This window comes from Crinia signifera, chromosome 4 (genome assembly GCF_055691185.1).
Source record: "Crinia signifera chromosome 4, ASM5569118v1, whole genome shotgun sequence".
Classification (NCBI taxonomy): domain Eukaryota; kingdom Metazoa; phylum Chordata; class Amphibia; order Anura; family Myobatrachidae; genus Crinia; species Crinia signifera.
In genome coordinates this window covers 6,073,575-6,092,233 of record NC_139220.1, presented here as the reverse complement: position 1 = coordinate 6,092,233, position 18,659 = coordinate 6,073,575, and the positions used below count along the sequence as shown (strand labels likewise).

The following is an 18,659-nucleotide window of genomic DNA, read 5'->3' as shown; positions in this document are numbered from 1 at the left end:
ACAGGACGCACCAGTAATGCACCATTAGTGACAGGACGCACCAGTAATGCACCATTAGTGACAGGAGGCACCAGTAATGCACCATTAGTGACAAGATGTATGGATAATGCACCATTAGTGACAGGACACACCGATAATGCACCATTAGTGACAGGACGCACCAGTAATGCACCATTAGTGACAGGACACACCGATAATGCACCATTAGTGACAGGACGCACCAGTAATGCACCATTAGTGACAAGACGCACCAGTAATGCACCATTAGTGACAGGACGCACCAGTAATGCACCATTAGTGACAGGATGTATGTATAATGCACCATTAGTGACAGGATGTATGTATAATGCACCATTAGTGACAAGACACACCGATAATGCACCATTAGTGACAGGATGCACCAGTAATGCACCATTAGTGACAGGACATACAGATAATGCACCATTAGTGACAGGATGCACCACTAGTGACAAGATGTATGCACCATTAGTGACAAGATGTATGTATAATGCACCATTAGTGACAGGAGGCACCAGTAATGCACCATTAGTGACAGGACGCACCGATAATGCACCATTAGTGACAGGACGCACCAGTAATGCACCATTAGTGACAGGACACACCAGTGATGCACCATTAGTGACAGGACGCACCAGTAATGCACCATTAGTGAAATTATGTATGTATAATGCACCATTAGTGACAGGACACACCGATAATGCACCATTAGTGACAGGACGCACCAGTAATGCACCATTAGTGACAGGACATACAGATAATGCACCATTAGTGACAGGGTGCACCAATAATGCACCACTAGTGACAAGATGTACGTATAATGCACCATTAGTGACAAGATGTATGTATAATGCACCATTAGTGACAGGAGGCACCAGTAATGCACCATTAGTGACAGGACGCACCGATAATGCACCATTAGTGACAGGACGCACCAGTAATGCACCATTAGTGACAGTACGCACCAGTAATGCACCATTAGTGACAGGACACACCAGTAATGCACTATTAGTGACAAGATGTATGTATAATGCACCATTAGTGACAGGACACACCGATAATGCACCATTAGTGACAGGACGCACCAGTAATGCACCATTAGTGACAGGATGCACAGATAATGCAGCTTAGTGACAGGATGCACCAGTAATGCACCATTAGTGACAGGACACACCAGTAATGCACCATTAGTGACAGGACACACCGATAATGCACCATTAGTGACAGGATGTATGTATAATGCACCATTAGTGACAGGACATACAGAGAATGCACCATTAGTGACAGGACTTACGGATAATGCACCATTAGTGACAGGACACACCGATAATGCACCATTAGTGACAGGACTTACGGATAATGCACCATCAGTGACAGGATGTACAGATAATGCACCATTAGTGACAGGATGTACAGATAATGCACCATTAGTGACAGGACACACCGATAATGCACCATTAGTGACAGGACGCACCAGTAATGCACCATTAGTGACAGGGCGCACCAGTAATGCACCATTAGTGACAGGATGTATGTATAATGCACCATTAGTGACAGGACACACCGATGATGCACCATTAGTGACAGGACGCACCAGTAATGCACCATTAGTGACAGGACGCACCAGTAATTTACCATTAGTGACAGGATGTATGTATAATGCACAATTAATGACAGGACACACCGATAATGCACCATTAGTTACAGGATGCACCAGTAATGCACCATTAGTGACAGGATGTATGTATAATGCACCATTAGTGACAGGACACACCGATAATGCACCATTAGTGACAGGACGCACCAGTAATGTACCATTAGTGACAGGACATACAGATAATGCACCATTAGTGACAGGACACACCGATAATGCACCATTAGTGACAGGATGTATGTATAATGCACCATTAGTGACAGGACACACCAATAATGCACCATTAGTGACAGGACGTACCAGTAATGCACCATTAGTGACAGGACGCACCAGTAATGCACCATTAGTGACAGGACGCACCAGTAATGTACCATTAGTGACAGGACATACAGATAATGCACCATTAGTGACAGGACGCACCAGTAATGTACCATTAGTGACAGGATGTATGTATAATGCACCATTAGTGACAGGACACACCGATAATGCACCATTAGTGACAGGACGCACCAGTAATGTACCATTAGTGACAGGACATACAGATAATGCACCATTAGTGACAGGATGCACCAGTAATGCACCACTAGTGACAAGATGTATGTATAATGCACCATTAGTGACAAGATGTATGTATAATGCACCATTAGTGACAGGACATACAGATAATGCACCATTAGTGGCAGGACGCACCAGTAATGCACCATTAGTGGCAGGACGCACCAGTAATGCACCATTAGTGACAGGATGCACCATTGGTGACAGGACATACAGATAATGCACCATTAGTGACAGGATGTACAGTGTAATGTATACTGATAATGCACCATTAGAGGACACACGGGTGCAATTGTTAGCTCTGGCATGTCGTGCGTATATTTGATTCTCTGCCAGAACCCGGTTCTATTGCAGGACACCGATCATCTCTGCAGAACCATCACCTTTATCTGTGTATATTTCGGTTGCTGTCACTGCTCCCCTGTTAGTAATATAGACTGTTTCTCTCTCTGCTTCCAGCTGTCGGTGTTCAGATGAAGCTGTCTCTTCTACGGGAGATCTTCTGGCGAGTGACGCGGCAGGTAAGTGACCACACAGTCATTAGGGGAAGGATTGTTATAAGTGGTAAATTCATTCTAGTAATTTGTTATCTGGAATGATTATAAGGACCCATCAACGCTCAGTCCCAGGGACTCTCTTTTTTAAAGTCCCAATCATTTACTTTATATTCCATCTTATAATATGAGAACGGATACACGTATAACGTCATAGTCCTCAGTCTGCTTCTCATGCCATGCTACGTGTACCCCAGGGGTGCGTTACACAGATGTATGAGGTATATAGGTCTATTATCGCATGCCACGCTACGTGTACCCCAGGGGTGCGCTACACATATGTATGAGGTATATAGGTCTATTATCTCATGCCACGCTACGTATACCCCAGGGGTGCGCTACACAGATGTATGAGGTATATAAGTCTATTATCTCATGCCACGCTACATGTACCCCAGGGGTGCGCTACACAGATGTATGAGGTATAGAAGTCTATTATCTCATGCCACGCTACGTGTACCCCAGGGGTGCGCTACACAGATGTATGAGGTATATAAGTCTATTATCTCATGCCACGCTACGTGTACCCCAGGGGTGCGCTACACAGATGTATGAGGTATATAGGTCTATTATCTCATGCCACGCTACGTGTACCCCAGGAGTGCGCTACACAGATGTATGAGGTATATAGGTCTATTATCTCATGCCACGCTACGTGTACCCCAGGGGTGCGCTACACAGATGTATGAGGTAAGACTCGTACAAAAGTAATTATGAGAGAGATATGGGGGTGCTTGGTGTAGATTATACATTGTTGGGGGGTGCGGGGAATACATTGAGGGTGCCCTGAGGTGCAGAATTACTGCCCACATGGGATCAGCATAAATTCCACACCCTATATAGCGGGATAGGACCCGGGGGCCTGATTCCGAGGGGGACGCTAACTGAGCGCCATGCCGATGGTTGTACAGTCACAAAGTTTTCTGGAACCCCCTACGTTGCACTTCAGAACCCGATAGGCAAAGCAATGGCACGCTGACACGGAGGGGGGGGAGATAATCCGCCACATGGGCGTATAATGGGCGTCACTGCAAGAAGGCTGCGTCACAGTAACAGAGTCCACGTTCTGACAGAGATACTGCGCCGGCCAAGCCTCGATGGCAGACACTATGGTGCGCCGATGGTGGATTGTATCGAATCTCCGGCGGTGCTACTGTTCGCAGGAAATTGATATCTCCCAGCACATAATCACAGCCTCATCTCTGAGAACAGACGCTAGTGGGGACGCAGCAGCGACCACCTCCGAATCAGGCCCACGGGAGACATATCATTACCTTCTAGTTATTATTTACATTCTAATAAATGCTATCAGCTGATTGGTTGCTGAAGGTATTACATCTATAGACACGCCCCACCCCCCATATGTCCTGTATATGGCTGCTCAGTCTGCACTAACGCCTCTTCTGTTCTTCTCTCTGCAGCCGAACGACACTGATGTAAGTCTCCGGTTCCTGTGTGACCCTCTGTAATTACAGCTCATATCCCTCAGTCACCTGCCCCACCTGCACCAGTCTGCTCTGTGCGGGAATACTCCCTCCATTCACTCGGAACCGGCCGCATACCACAAACATAGGCTGCAATCTGATGGGTCTGACCTGAGGCCTCCAGTAATCTGATGTATGTGGGTCTGGCCTCCAGTAATCTGGTGTATGTGGGTCTGGCCTCCAGTAATCTGATGTATGTGGGTCTGGCCTCCAGTAATCTGATGTATGTGGGTCTGACCTCCAGTAATCTGATGTATGTGGGTCTGACCTCCACTAATATGAAGTATGTGGGTCTGACCTGAGGCCTCCAGTAATCTGATGTATGTGGGTCTGACCTCCAGTAATCTGATGTATGTGGGTCTGACCTCCACTAATCTGATGAATGTGGGTCTGACCTGAGGCCTCCAGTAATCTGATGTACAGTATGTGGGCTGACCTCCAGTAATCTGATGTATGTGGGTCTGACCTGAGGCCTCCAGTAATCTGATGTATGTGGGTCTGACCTCCAGTAATCTGATGTATGTGGGTCTGACCTCCAGTAATCTGATGTATGTGGGTCTGACCTGAGGCCTCCAGTAATCTGATGTATGTGGGTCTGACCTGAGGCCTCCAATAATCTGATGTATGTGGGTCTGACCTGAGGCCTCCAGTAATCTGATGTATGTGGGTCTGACCTCCAGTAATCTGATGTATGTGGGTCTGACCTGAGGCCTCCAGTAATCTGATGTATGTGGGTCTGACCTGAGGCCTCCAGTAATCTGATGTATGTGGGTCTGACCTGAGGCCTCCAGTAATCTGATGTATGTGGGTCTGACCTGAGGCCTCCAGTAATCTGATGTATGTGGGTCTGACCTCCAGTAATCTGATGTATGTGGGTCTGACCTCCACTAATCTGATGTATGTGGGTCTGACCTCCAGTAATCTGATGTATGTGGGTCTGACCTCCACTAATCTGATGTATGTGGGTCTGACCTCCAGTAATCTGATGTATGTGGGTCTGACCTCCACTAATCTGATGTATGTGGGTCTGACCTGAGGCCTCCAATAATCTGATGTATGTGGGTCTGACCTGAGGCCTCCAGTAATCTGATGTATGTGGGTCTGACCTCCACTAATCTGATGTATGTGGGTCTGACCTCCACTAATCTGATGTATGTGGGTCTGACCTGAGGCCTCCAGTAATCTGATGTATGTGGGTCTGACCTCCAGTAATCTGATGTATGTGGGTCTGACCTCCACTAATCTGATGTATGTGGGTCTGACCTCCAGTAATCTGATGTATGTGGGTCTGACCTCTACTAATCTGATGTATGTGGGTCTAAGCCATCGCTAACTGACGGATGTAGACGGCACGATAAGGAATAAATAAAAATCTATACTGTATTTACCATCAGCTACAATTGATACCTGCCGATGATGGCTGCCATTACTTGGAAAGTTGGAACCCCAAAAATAGCGCTTCCCAATTAATTTCCGTGGCAGTGCCCGTGACTTACCGGTTTTCCACAAGAACTGTCCTGCCTGGATCAGATTTGCTGGGACTTGTAGTCCGCCTGTAACAGACACTATTATTGTGTAATATTTACTATAAACGCCGCACCCTTTGCGAAAGGGATTTGAAGAAATTTTCACGCTGTATAGTTGCTGAAATCTCGGTGATCATCGGCGCTGGGGTGGATTGCGTTCGGCTGTGAATCCGGCCGTGTGTCAGTGAGTAAGATCACCAGGTTATCCTCACCACATAAAGGCTGCTTGTAGCACAAACCATTCCACGTAACATACTGAGGGGTGATTGTAATGTGAGGTATCATTGCTCGGCTGATAATCGCCCGGGAGCCCCCCGCTTCCGCCTGTAGTTAGTGTGAAGCCTCTACGTACATTGCATCTTTATTATACTACAGCGAAACGAAAGGTCACTGAACAACTAAAATGTAAGAGCAGAGCGATGTATTTTCTGCATGTATGTGTAATAAGGAATATGCAGGGGCGCGTTGGGGGGGATAATGTATTATTCAGCAGCAGCATGGTGGCTGTCTCACCCGCGGGCGATGAACTTAGAGCTTGGTAATCATAAGTGAGACGCTCAGTACAGGGGGCCGATTCACAGGTGGGCGCTGTGCCGGCATCAGATGCAAGCAGACAATGTTCACAATCTGCGCATATGTCCCAATGGTTACCGATCAGATCCAAGTGCGTTTTTGGGTGGTAACTGTTGGGGAGGGCTAGCCAGAGCCGGGTGTACCGCAGTCAGCGACTGCTTCTAAAGACGCACTCGCATCGACACTGGCGACCAGGTCTAGACAGACACTGTGCGCCTCCATAGCGCTGGTGGAATCTCCGATGGTGCGTCTCTGTGCACTAATATGTGTATATATCTACCATACATTCAGAGGGTATAATTACTGATATGTGTGTGTGTGCGCGTGTGTGTGTGTATATGTATATATATATATATATGTATAAAACAGGGCTATATTTCAGCAGGCTCCAGCAGGAACTGAGGCCATTATTCTAGTTCACTCTTCCTGACAAAATATTTCTTAGATGGACAAAACCATGTGCACTGCAGGTGGGGCAGATGTTACTTGTGCAGAGATAATTAGATTTGGGTGGGGTTTTACTTCAAAGTGAGATCTATATTGCAGTGTAAAAATAAAGCAGTCAGTATTTACCCTGCACAGAAACAAAATAACTCACCCAAATCTAATTCTCTCTGCACCTGTTACATCTGCCCCCCTGCAGTGCACATGGTTTTGTCCATCTATAAAGGATTTTGTCAGAAAAAGTGAACTAGAATAAGGGCCTCAGTTCCTGCTGGAGCCTGCTTAAAAATAGCCCAGTATATATATATATATATAGAGAGAGAGAGAGAGAGAGAGAGAGAGAGAGAGACATACAGGATGTATAGTGTGTATATAACCACACACAGGATGTATAGTGTGTATATAACCACACACAGGGTGTGTAATGCTGTGACCCTCTGTCTCTCCTGCAGTGCAGCGCTGTGGATGGGCAGTGCCCGCTGAGCTGTGAGGACGAGGTAATGTACCTGGAGACGCTGCGTTTACCGGTCATTCAGCAGACCAGGCGACACATGTACAAGACACAAAACAACATTTCTGTCCATACAGAGGACACCGGCGCTGTCTATATAGAGAAACTGCCAGTGACGCCTATTGCGCTGCCCGCTCCCATGATGCACCCTGCTGGATCTTCATGTTATACGTGCTCTTTACTGGGCATTACTAGGACAGTAAATGTATTTGGCCAAATTTAGATGAAAAGCTGTTATTGTGCGCACATCGCTCGATGTTTCCTTACTGCGCTGTGGGCGTGCCTATGCTCAGGTTAGCGCTGCCCATATTACCATATAATCACAAAAGATGACAATGGCGAGAACAACCACATCTGCATTGCACCCATTGTGATGGAATCTACTGTGATTGGTCAGATGCGGACAGGTCACATGTACTGTTACCTGCAGAATCTGGAGGCAGCCATGTTGTGGGCGGAACCACTATCCATGGGAATTGCACCAATCACTTCATGTCGCCTGCTCCGAGGGTTCATGCATGTTGGAGTCACCCACAAAATGGCCGCCCCCAGCAGCCATCGCTGTCACATTGTGGTGTGGTGTGTAGGTGTGTAATGTAATGGGTAATCTCCGAGCTAACTGAACACATTCCGCATTTATTTCCCAGAGACTGAACTGCTATCTCATTGACAACAACGGCTTCATCGTGGCGTCCAGGGACCAGGAGCAGGTAAGCGGTGGGATGTGGACTGCAGGATGAGCACGTAGAACAATATGGAGGATATGGGTAGCTATGGAGATGAGGTAGGATTAGGTGTGGCGTGGGGTAGTTGGGTATGCGGATCTAGTACTGTGTATGGCTGCTGCCTAAACGGGGTGTTGGGTCATGAAATTGGGTGAGGGGACAAGTTTCTTTATGTTAAGGTTGAGTTGAAGGAACTAGACGTTGGGTGTGGCGAGTGGGTGACCGGACTTCACCTTGGGTGTACAAAAGTAGGGACAAGTGTTAAAAATGGCAACTGAGGGACTCTGGTTGGTTGCCCACAGCAACATCATGTGAAGTAGAGTACACAGCTTAGTAAATTCCCCCCGTCGTGTGTGGAGCTGGGTGTGTGGAGCCTGCTGATGGGTCAAGGTATCTAAGTGATGAGTGCGCGTGAGTGGGGCAGTGTTGAGTGCGCGCGAGTGGGGCAGTGATGAGTGCGCATGAGTGGGGCAGTGTTGAGTGCGCGCGAGTGGGGCAGTGATGAGTGCGCGTGAGTGGGGCAGTGTTGAGTGCGCGTGAGTGGGGCAGTGTTGAGTGCGCGCGAGTGGGGCAGTGTTGAGTGCGCGTGAGTGGGGCAGTGTTGAGTGCGCGTGAGTGGGGCAGTGTTGAGTATGGATGTTGGGTGAGGAGACTGAGCCCTGGGTGTGGTAGAGTGGAGTATGGTGATGAGAGATTTGGTGTGGCAGATGGGTGGGTGTAGGACTAGACCTGTCCTGTAAGGAAGTTGGGTGAAGGCACTAGATGTGCATGTTGGGCGGGGGATGGGTACGGCCGGTGGGTGTATCAGAATATAGGTCCTGTGTAACATTGAGCCGTAACCCCTGTTACACTAGTGCCAACGCTATAAGGGGCTCTGAGGGCGCCCTGAGGTTGATAACAGGTCCCATCTGAGACACCACAGGTACCCTGGTACCACTGCAGGTCATGGCGGAAGCCTATACTGCTGGTTCTGTAGAAATCCGTGTGCCAGCTACAGATGGCATTGGTGATAAAGTACCCAGCAATCCCCCCGGGTGGCACAGCGATAAGCATTTACAGACGGCAGCTACATATGGCAATGAACCTTTGCTGACAGCATTATGGTATCAGCCAATCAGGAGAGGGCACCGCACGGGTGGGAGACAGAACTGGGGTGATAAGTTATCTTCTACACTGGCGCTATGCCGACACTACGTGCAGTATACCATGGGCAACTATACTCTGTGACAAGGTGTACCTGTGTCATTCCTCCTCTGTACCTGTCCCATTCCTCCTCTCCTCTGTACCTGATTCCTCCTCTCCTCTGTACCTGTCCCATTCCTCCTCTCCTCTGTACTTGTGTCATTCCTCCTCTCCTCTGTACCTGTGTCATTCCTCCTCTCCTCTGTACCTGTCATTCCTCCTCTCCTATGTACCTGTGTCATTCCTCCTCTCCTCTGTACCTGTGTCATTCCTCCTCTCCTCTGTACCTGTGTCATTCCTCCTCTCCTCTGTACCTGTCCCATTCATCCTCTCCTCTGTACCTGTGTCATTCCTCCTCTCCTCTGTACCTGTGTCATTCCTCCTCTCCTCTGTACCTGTGTCATTCCTCCTCTCCTCTGTACCTGTGTCATTCCTCCTCTGTACCTGTCTCCCATTCCTCCTCTCCTCTGTACCTGTCCCATTCATCCTCTCCTGTACCTGTGTCATTCCTCCTCTCCTCTGTACCTTTGTCATTCCTCCTCTCCTCTGTACCTGTGTCATTCCTCCTCTCCTCTGTACCTGTCCCATTCATCCTCTCCTGTACCTGTGTCATTCCTCCTCTGTACCTGTGTCATTCCTCCTCTCCTCTGTACTTGTGTCATTCCTCCTCTCCTCTGTACCTGTGTCATTCCTCCTCTCCTCTGTACCTGTGTCATTCCTCCTCTCCTCTGTACCTGTGTCATTCCTCCTCTCCTCTGTACCTGTGTCATTCCTCCTCTCCTGTACCTGTGTCATTCCTCCTCTCCTCTGTACCTGTCTCATTCCTCCTCCCCTCTGTACCTGTGTCATTCCTCCTCTCCTCTGTACCTGTGTCATTCCTCCTCTCCTCTGTACCTGTGTCATTCCTCCTCTCCTCTGTACCTGTCTCATTCCTCCTCTCATCTGTACCTGTCTCATTCCTCCTCTCATCTGTACCTGTGTCATTCCTCCTCTCCTCTGTACCTGTGTCATTCCTCCTCTCCTCTGTACCTGTGTCATTCCTCCTCTCCTCTGTACCTGTGTCATTCCTCCTCTCCTCTGTACCTGTGTCATTCCTCCTCTCCTCTGTACCTGTGTCATTCCTCCTCTCCTCTGTACCCGTCTCATTCCTCCTCTCCTCTGTACCTGTGTCATTCCTCCTCTCCTCTGTACCTGTGTCATTCCTCCTCTCCTCTGTACCTGTGTCATTCCTCCTCTCCTCTGTACCCGTCTCATTCCTCCTCTCCTCTGTACCTGTGTCATTCCTCCTCTCCTCTGTACCTGTGCCATTTCTCCTCTCCTCTGTACCTGTGTCATTCCTCCTCTCCTCTGTACCTGTCTCATTCCTCCTCTCCTCTGTACCTGTGTCATTCCTCCTCTCCTCTGTACCCGTCTCTCATTCCTCCTCTCCTCTGTACCTGTGTCATTCCTCCTCTCCTCTGTACCCGTCTCTCATTCCTCCTCTCCTCTGTACCTGTCTCATTCCTCCTCTCCTCTGTACCTGTCTCATTCCTCCTCTCCTCTGTACCTGTGTCATTCCTTCTCTCCTCTGTACCTGTCTCATTCCTCCTCTCCTCTGTACCTGTGTCATTCCTCCTCTCCTCTGTACCCGTCTCTCATTCCTCCTCTCCTCTGTACCTGTGTCATTCCTCCTCTCCTCTGTACCCGTCTCTCATTCCTCCTCTACTCTGTACCTGTGTCATTCCTCCTCTCCTCTGTACCTGTCTCATTCCTCCTCTCCTCTGTACCTGTCTCATTCCTCCTCTCCTCTGTACCTGTCTCATTCCTCCTCTCCTCTGTACCTGTCTCATTCATCCTCTCCTCTGTACCTGTCTCATTCCTCCTCTCCTCTGTACCTGTCTCATTCATCCTCTCCTCTGTACCTGTCTCATTCCTCCTCTCCTCTGTACCTGTGTCATTCCTCCTCTCCTCTGTACCTGTGTCATTCCTCCTCTCCTCTGTACCTGTGTCATTCCTCCTCTCCTCTGTACCTGTGTCATTCCTCCTCTCCTCTGTACCTGTGTCATTCCTCCTCTCCTCTGTACCTGTGTCATTCCTCCTCTCCTCTGTACCTGTCTCATTCCTCCTCTCCTCTGTACCTGTCTCATTCCTCCTCTCCTCTGTACCTGTCTCATTCCTCCTCTCCTCTGTACCTGTCTCATTCCTCCTCTCCTCTGTACCTGTGTCATTCCTCCTCTCCTCTGTACCTGTCTCTCATTCCTCCTCTCCTCTGTACCTGTCTCTCATTCCTCCTCTCCTCTGTACCTGTCATTCATCCTCTCCTCTGTACCTGTGTCATTCCTCCTCTCCTCTGTACCTGTGTCATTCCTCCTCTCCTCTGTACCTGTGTCATTCCTCCTCTCCTCTGTACCTGTGTCATTCCTCCTCTGTACCTGTCTCCCATTCCTCCTCTGCTCTGTACCTGTCCCATTCATCCTCTCCTGTACCTGTGTCATTCCTCCTCTCCTCTGTACCTGTGTCATTCCTCCTCTCCTCTGTACCTGTGTCATTCCTCCTCTCCTCTGTACCTGTCCCATTCATCCTCTCCTGTACCTGTGTCATTCCTCCTCTGTACCTGTGTCATTCCTCCTCTCCTCTGTACTTGTGTCATTCCTCCTCTCCTCTGTACCTGTGTCATTCCTCCTCTCCTCTGTACCTGTGTCATTCCTCCTCTCCTCTGTACCTGTGTCATTCCTCCTCTCCTCTGTACCTGTCATTCCTCCTCTCCTGTACCTGTGTCATTCCTCCTCTCCTCTGTACCTGTCTCATTCCTCCTCCCCTCTGTACCTGTGTCATTCCTCCTCTCCTCTGTACCTGTGTCATTCCTCCTCTCCTCTGTACCTGTCTCATTCCTCCTCTCCTCTGTACCTGTCTCATTCCTCCTCTCATCTGTACCTGTCTCATTCCTCCTCTCATCTGTACCTGTGTCATTCCTCCTCTCCTCTGTACCTGTGTCATTCCTCCTCTCCTCTGTACCTGTGTCATTCCTCCTCTCCTCTGTACCTGTGTCATTCCTCCTCTCCTCTGTACCTGTGTCATTCCTCCTCTCCTCTGTACCCGTCTCATTCCTCCTCTCCTCTGTACCTGTGTCATTCCTCCTCTCCTCTGTACCTGTGTCATTCCTCCTCTCCTCTGTACCTGTGTCATTCCTCCTCTCCTCTGTACCCGTCTCATTCCTCCTCTCCTCTGTACCTGTGTCATTCCTCCTCTCCTCTGTACCTGTGCCATTTCTCCTCTCCTCTGTACCTGTGTCATTCCTCCTCTCCTCTGTACCTGTCTCATTCCTCCTCTCCTCTGTACCTGTGTCATTCCTCCTCTCCTCTGTACCCGTCTCTCATTCCTCCTCTCCTCTGTACCTGTGTCATTCCTCCTCTCCTCTGTACCCGTCTCTCATTCCTCCTCTCCTCTGTACCTGTCTCATTCCTCCTCTCCTCTGTACCTGTCTCATTCCTCCTCTCCTCTGTACCTGTGTCATTCCTTCTCTCCTCTGTACCTGTCTCATTCCTCCTCTCCTCTGTACCTGTGTCAGTCCTCCTCTCCTCTGTACCCGTCTCTCATTCCTCCTCTCCTCTGTACCTGTGTCATTCCTCCTCTCCTCTGTACCCGTCTCTCATTCCTCCTCTACTCTGTACCTGTGTCATTCCTCCTCTCCTCTGTACCTGTCTCATTCCTCCTCTCCTCTGTACCTGTCTCATTCCTCCTCTCCTCTGTACCTGTCTCATTCCTCCTCTCCTCTGTACCTGTCTCATTCATCCTCTCCTCTGTACCTGTCTCATTCCTCCTCTCCTCTGTACCTGTCTCATTCATCCTCTCCTCTGTACCTGTCTCATTCCTCCTCTCCTCTGTACCTGTGTCATTCCTCCTCTCCTCTGTACCTGTGTCATTCCTCCTCTCCTCTGTACCTGTGTCATTCCTCCTCTCCTCTGTACCTGTGTCATTCCTCCTCTCCTCTGTACCTGTGTCATTCCTCCTCTCCTCTGTACCTGTCTCATTCCTCCTCTCCTCTGTACCTGTCTCATTCCTCCTCTCCTCTGTACCTGTCTCATTCCTCCTCTCCTCTGTACCTGTCTCATTCCTCCTCTCCTCTGTACCTGTGTCATTCCTCCTCACCTCTGTACCTGTCTCTTATTCCTCCTCTCCTCTGTACCTGTCTCTCATTCCTCCTCTCCTCTGTACCTGTCTCATTCCTCCTCTCCTCTGTACCTGTGTCATTTCTCCTCTCCTCTGTACCTGTCTCATTCCTCCTCTCCTCTGTACCTGTCTCATTCCTCCTCTCCTCTGTACCTGTCTCCCATTCCTCCTCTCCTCTGTACCTGTGTCATTCCTCCTCTCCTCTGTACCTGTGTCATTCCTCCTCTCCTCTGTACCTGTGTCATTCCTCCTCTCCTCTGTACCTGTGTCATTCCTCCTCTCCTCTGTACCTGTGTCATTCCTCCTCTCCTCTGTACCTGTGTCATTCCTCCTCTCCTCTGTACCTGTGTCATTCCTCCTCTCCTCTGTACCTGTCTCATTCCTCCTCTCCTCTGTACCTGTCCCATTCCTCCTTTCCTCTGTACCTGTCTCATTCCTCCTCTCCTCTGTACCTGTCTCATTCCTCCTCTCCTCTGTACCTGTCTCATTCCTCCTCTCCTCGGTACCTGTCCCATTCCTCCTTTCCACTGTACCTGTCTCATTCCTCCTCTCCTCTGTACCTGTCTCATTCCTCCTCTCCTCTGTACCTGTGTCATTCCTCCTCTCCTCTGTACCTGTCTCTCATTCCTCCTCTCCTCTGTACCTGTCTCTCATTCCTCCTCTCCTCTGTACCTGTCTCATTCCTCCTCTCCTCTGTACCTGTCTCATTCCTCCTCTCCTCTGTACCTGTCTCATTCCTCCTCTCCTCTGTACCTGTCTCATTCCTCCTCTCCTCTGTACCTGTCTCATTCCTCCTCTCCTCTGTACCTGTCTCATTCCTCCTCTCCTCTGTACCTGTGTTATTCATCCTCTCTCTGTACCTGTCTCTCATTCATCCTCTCCTCTGTACCTGTGTTATTCCTCCTCTCCTCTGTACCTGTCTCTCATTCCTCCTCTCCTCTGTACCTGTCTCTCATTCCTCCTCTCCTCTGTACCTGTGTCATTCCTCCTCTCCTCTGTACCTGTGTCATTCCTCCTCTCCTCTGTACCTGTCTCATTCCTCCTCTCCTCTGTACCTGTCTCATTCCTCCTCTCCTCTGTACCTCTCATTCCTCCTCTCCTCTGTACCTGTCTCATTCCTCCTCTCCTCTGTACCTGTGTCATTCCTCCTCTCCTCTGTACCTGTCTCTCATTCCTCCTCTCCTCTGTACCTGTCTCTCATTCCTCCTCTCCTCTGTACCTGTGTCATTCCTCCTCTCCTCTGTACCTGTGTCATTCCTCCTCTCCTCTGTACCTGTCTCATTCCTCCTCTCCTCTGTACCTGTCTCATTCCTCCTCTCCTCTGTACCTGTCTCATTCCTCCTCTCCTCTGTACCTGTGTTATTCATCCTCTCTCTGTACCTGTCTCTCATTCATCCTCTCCTCTGTACCTGTGTTATTCCTCCTCTCCTCTGTACCTGTCTCTCATTCCTCCTCTCCTCTGTACCTGTCTCTCATTCCTCCTCTCCTCTGTACCTGTGTCATTCCTCCTCTCCTCTGTACCTGTGTCATTCCTCCTCACCTCTGTACCTGTGTCATTCCTCCTCTCCTCTGTACCTGTGCCATTTCTCCTCTCCTCTGTACCTGTGTCATTCCTCCTCTCCTCTGTACCTGTCTCTCATTCCTCCTCTCCTCTGTACCTGTGTCATTCCTCCTCTCCTCTGTACCTGTCTCATTCCTCCTCTCCTCTGTACCTGTCTCCCATTCCTCCTCTCCTCTGTACCTGTGTCATTCCTCCTCTCCTCTGTACCTGTGTCATTCCTCCTCTCCTCTGTACCTGTGTCATTCCTCCTCTCCTCTGTACCTGTGTCATTCCTCCTCTCCTCTGTACCTGTGTCATTCCTCCTCTCCTCTGTACCTGTGTCATTCCTCCTCTCCTCTGTACCTGTGTCATTCCTCCTCTCCTCTGTACCTGTCTCATTCCTCCTCTCCTCTGTACCTGTCCCATTCCTCCTTTCCTCTGTACCTGTCTCATTCCTCCTCTCCTCTGTACCTGTCTCATTCCTCCTCTCCTCTGTACCTGTCTCATTCCTCCTCTCCTCGGTACCTGTCCCATTCCTCCTTTCCACTGTACCTGTCTCATTCCTCCTCTCCTCTGTACCTGTCTCATTCCTCCTCTCCTCTGTACCTGTCTCATTCCTCCTCTCCTCTGTACCTGTGTCATTCCTCCTCTCCTCTGTACCTGTGTCATTCCTCCTCTCCTCTGTACCTGTCTCATTCCTCCTCTCCTCTGTACCTGTCTCATTACTCCTCTCCTCTGTACCTGTCTCATTCCTCCTCTCCTCTGTACCTGTCTCTCATTCCTCCTCCCCTCTGTACCTGTCTCCCATTCCTCCTCCCCTCTGTACCTGTCTCTCATTCCTCCTCTCCTCTGTACCTGTCTCTCATTCCTCCTCTCCTCTGTACCTGTCTCTCATTCCTCCTCTCCTCTGTACGTGTCTCACATTCCTCCTCTCCTCTGTACCTGTCTCTCATTCCTCCTCTCCTCTGCACGTCTCACATTCCTCCTCTCCTCTGTACCTGTCTCTCATTCCTCCTCTCCTCCGTACCTGTGTCATTCCTCCTCTCCTCTGTACCTGTCTCTCATTCCTCCTCTCCTCTGTACCTGTCTCTCATTCCTCCTCTCCTCTGTACCTGTCTCATTCCTCCTCTCCTCTGTACCTGTCTCTACATGAAGTTATATGAGTAATGTATTTCCCATCATGTCCCCCCACAGACAGGAGTGTTCCTTGGGGAGGTTGACGGCTCCTTGATGACCCAGCTTCTGCAGATGGAGATTTTCCGTCAGTAAGTTTTATTATCTAATATAATTCAGAACATCAGGACTACATTCTATAAGCACATTGCCCCCAGTGGCCATCACATTGTACTGCAGTAGCACAAGCTTGCGGCATATGATTACAGCGCTGTGGAGGTTCTGTACCCGCAGCTGAACCGATGTTTTACTACAATGCAGAATTTTCCTCATTCCAAATATATAACTGTCTTCTCCTGTCTCTTGCAGAGTGACGCTGTACGATTACCAGGCGATGTGCAAACTGCCTTACCACCATCATAGCGGAGGCCGCAGCCTGCTCAATGTAAGACCTGTGTACATCTGTGTGATATACAGAGCAAGATGGCGGCCGTGTATCATATGTAATATATAGCGCAAGATGGCGGCTGTGCGTCCTATGTAATAAATCTCACAAGATGGCGGCTGTGCGTCGTATGTAATGCATAGCGCATGGTGGTGGCCATATATAATATATAGCGCAAGATGGTGGCCGTATGTCATGTAATTTATAGCGCAAGGTGGCGGCTGTGGGTCATATGTAATTTATAGCGCATGATGGCGGCCGTATGTCATATATAATATATATATGCAAGATCGCGGCCGTGTGTCATATGTAATGTATAGCACAAGATGGCGGCCGTATGTCATATATAATATATATATGCAAGATGGCCGCCGTGTGTCATATGTAATGTATAGCGCAAGATGGCGGCTGTGCGTCATATGTAATATACAGAGCAAGATATATTGTGTATATGGCTGGACACAGGATGTACATATAAGTGAGGACATTATAGATAGATAGATAGATAGATAGATAGTGTGTATATGCTACGCAGGATCATAGCTTTGATATACAGGTGTCATTGACCCCAGTCTGTCTCACCATCTCCTTCTGTCTTTCAGCCACTCTTCGCGTTGGTCTCAGCCACCCAATGGCTCCTCAGTAACCTTGTCCTGTAAGTATGGCACCCGTAAGCTGAGGTCACTTTTTTATGTCAGGGCCGGGCAGTGACCTAGGGTGGAAGTTTTCTGTGACTCATGGTGAAGGTCCTCTGTGACCCAGGGTGGAGGTCCTCTGTGTGACCCGGGGTGGAGGTCCTCTGTGACTCGAGGTGGAGGTCCTCTGTGTGGCCCGGGGTGGAGGTCCTCTGTGTGACTCGGGGTAAAGTTCCTCTGTGACTGGGAGGAAAGGTCCTCTGACTCGGGGTGGAGGTCCACTGTGACTCGGGTGGAAGCCTTCTGTGACCCTGAGTGGAGGTCCTCTATGTGACCAGGGGTGGAGGTCCTTTGTGTGACCCGGGGTGGACATGCTTTGTGACTCAGGGAGGAGGTTCTCTGTGACTAATGGGCGAAGATTCTTTGTCACTCGGGGTGGAGTCTTCTGTGAGGTGGAGGTCCTTCTGTGGAGTGGAGGTCCTCTGTGACTCGGGGTGGAAGTCTTCTGTCACTCAGGTAGGAGGTCCTCTGTGACTCAGAGAGGAGATCCTTTGTGACTTGAGGTGGAAGTCTTCTGTGACCCTGAGTGGAGGTCCTCTATGTGACCTGGGGTGGAGGTCCTTTGCGTGACTCGGGGAGGAGGTCCTCTGCGTGACTCGGGGAGGAGGTCCTCTGCGTGACTCGGGGAGGAGGTCCTCTGCGTGACTCGGGGAGGAGGTCCTCTGCGTGACTCGGGGAGGAGGTCCTCTGCGTGACTCGGGGAGGAGGTCCTCTGCGTGACTCGGGGAGGAGGTCCTCTGCGTGACTCGGGGAGGAGGTCCTCTGAGTGACTCGGGGAGGAGGTCCTCTGCGTGACTCGGGGAGGAGGTCCTTTGCGTGACTCGGGGAGGAGGTCCTCTGCGTGACTCGGGGAGGAGGTCCTCTGCGTGACTCGGGGAGGAGGTCCTCTGCGTGACTCGGGGAGGAGGTCCTCTGCGTGACTCGGGGAGGAGGTCCTCTGCGTGACTCGGGGAGGAGGTCCTCTGCGTGACTCGGGGAGGAGGTCCTCTGCGTGACTCGGGGAGGAGGTCCTCTGTGTGACTCGGGGAGGAGGTCCTCTGTGTGACTAGGGGTGAAGTATACAGTACTTACCTGCTGAAGCCATTGTACATAACACATCATATAGAGACCCCATCAGGTGTCTGTGCTGTTATTGGGTACCTGGCGGGTTAGTACTATAGACCGTTATGCCTGAAATAATCTGCCCTATGTGTCTGTATTCTCCCCGACTTGCAGGTTTATCCTGGAGTTCAGTCTTTGTCCCCTTTGGTCCTCTGATAACACTGCAGAAGGTAGGTGACTGAGTCGCATTGTGTATTTATAGGGAAGGATTTGTACATATACCAGGTAAACAGCTGCTGGGATTTGTAGTTCATAGCTGGTACATGTGGGGTGGTTCTGGGTAAATTGGGGTGGGGTGTGATGATGTCACAGGGTAGCACGATTCCTAGTCGGTAAGATGGGGGACTCACTACTCTGTTATAACCAGCTGCAATGGTTACTGTTGTCATT

General features: G+C 49.8%; 1 protein-coding gene across 1 annotated transcript in view; it reads left to right on the top strand.

The window, feature by feature from the left end:
* CACNA2D4 (calcium voltage-gated channel auxiliary subunit alpha2delta 4) overlaps positions 1 to 18,659 on the top strand; it is a 207,866-nt gene that overhangs the window by 173,234 nt on the left and 15,973 nt on the right. The window contains 8 exon segments of the mRNA XM_083180850.1: positions 2,687 to 2,748; positions 4,203 to 4,217; positions 7,261 to 7,305; positions 7,967 to 8,029; positions 16,110 to 16,180; positions 16,398 to 16,473; positions 17,076 to 17,128; positions 18,384 to 18,439. Coding sequence (XP_083036976.1) covers positions 2,687 to 2,748; positions 4,203 to 4,217; positions 7,261 to 7,305; positions 7,967 to 8,029; positions 16,110 to 16,180; positions 16,398 to 16,473; positions 17,076 to 17,128; positions 18,384 to 18,439 — 441 coding nt within the window.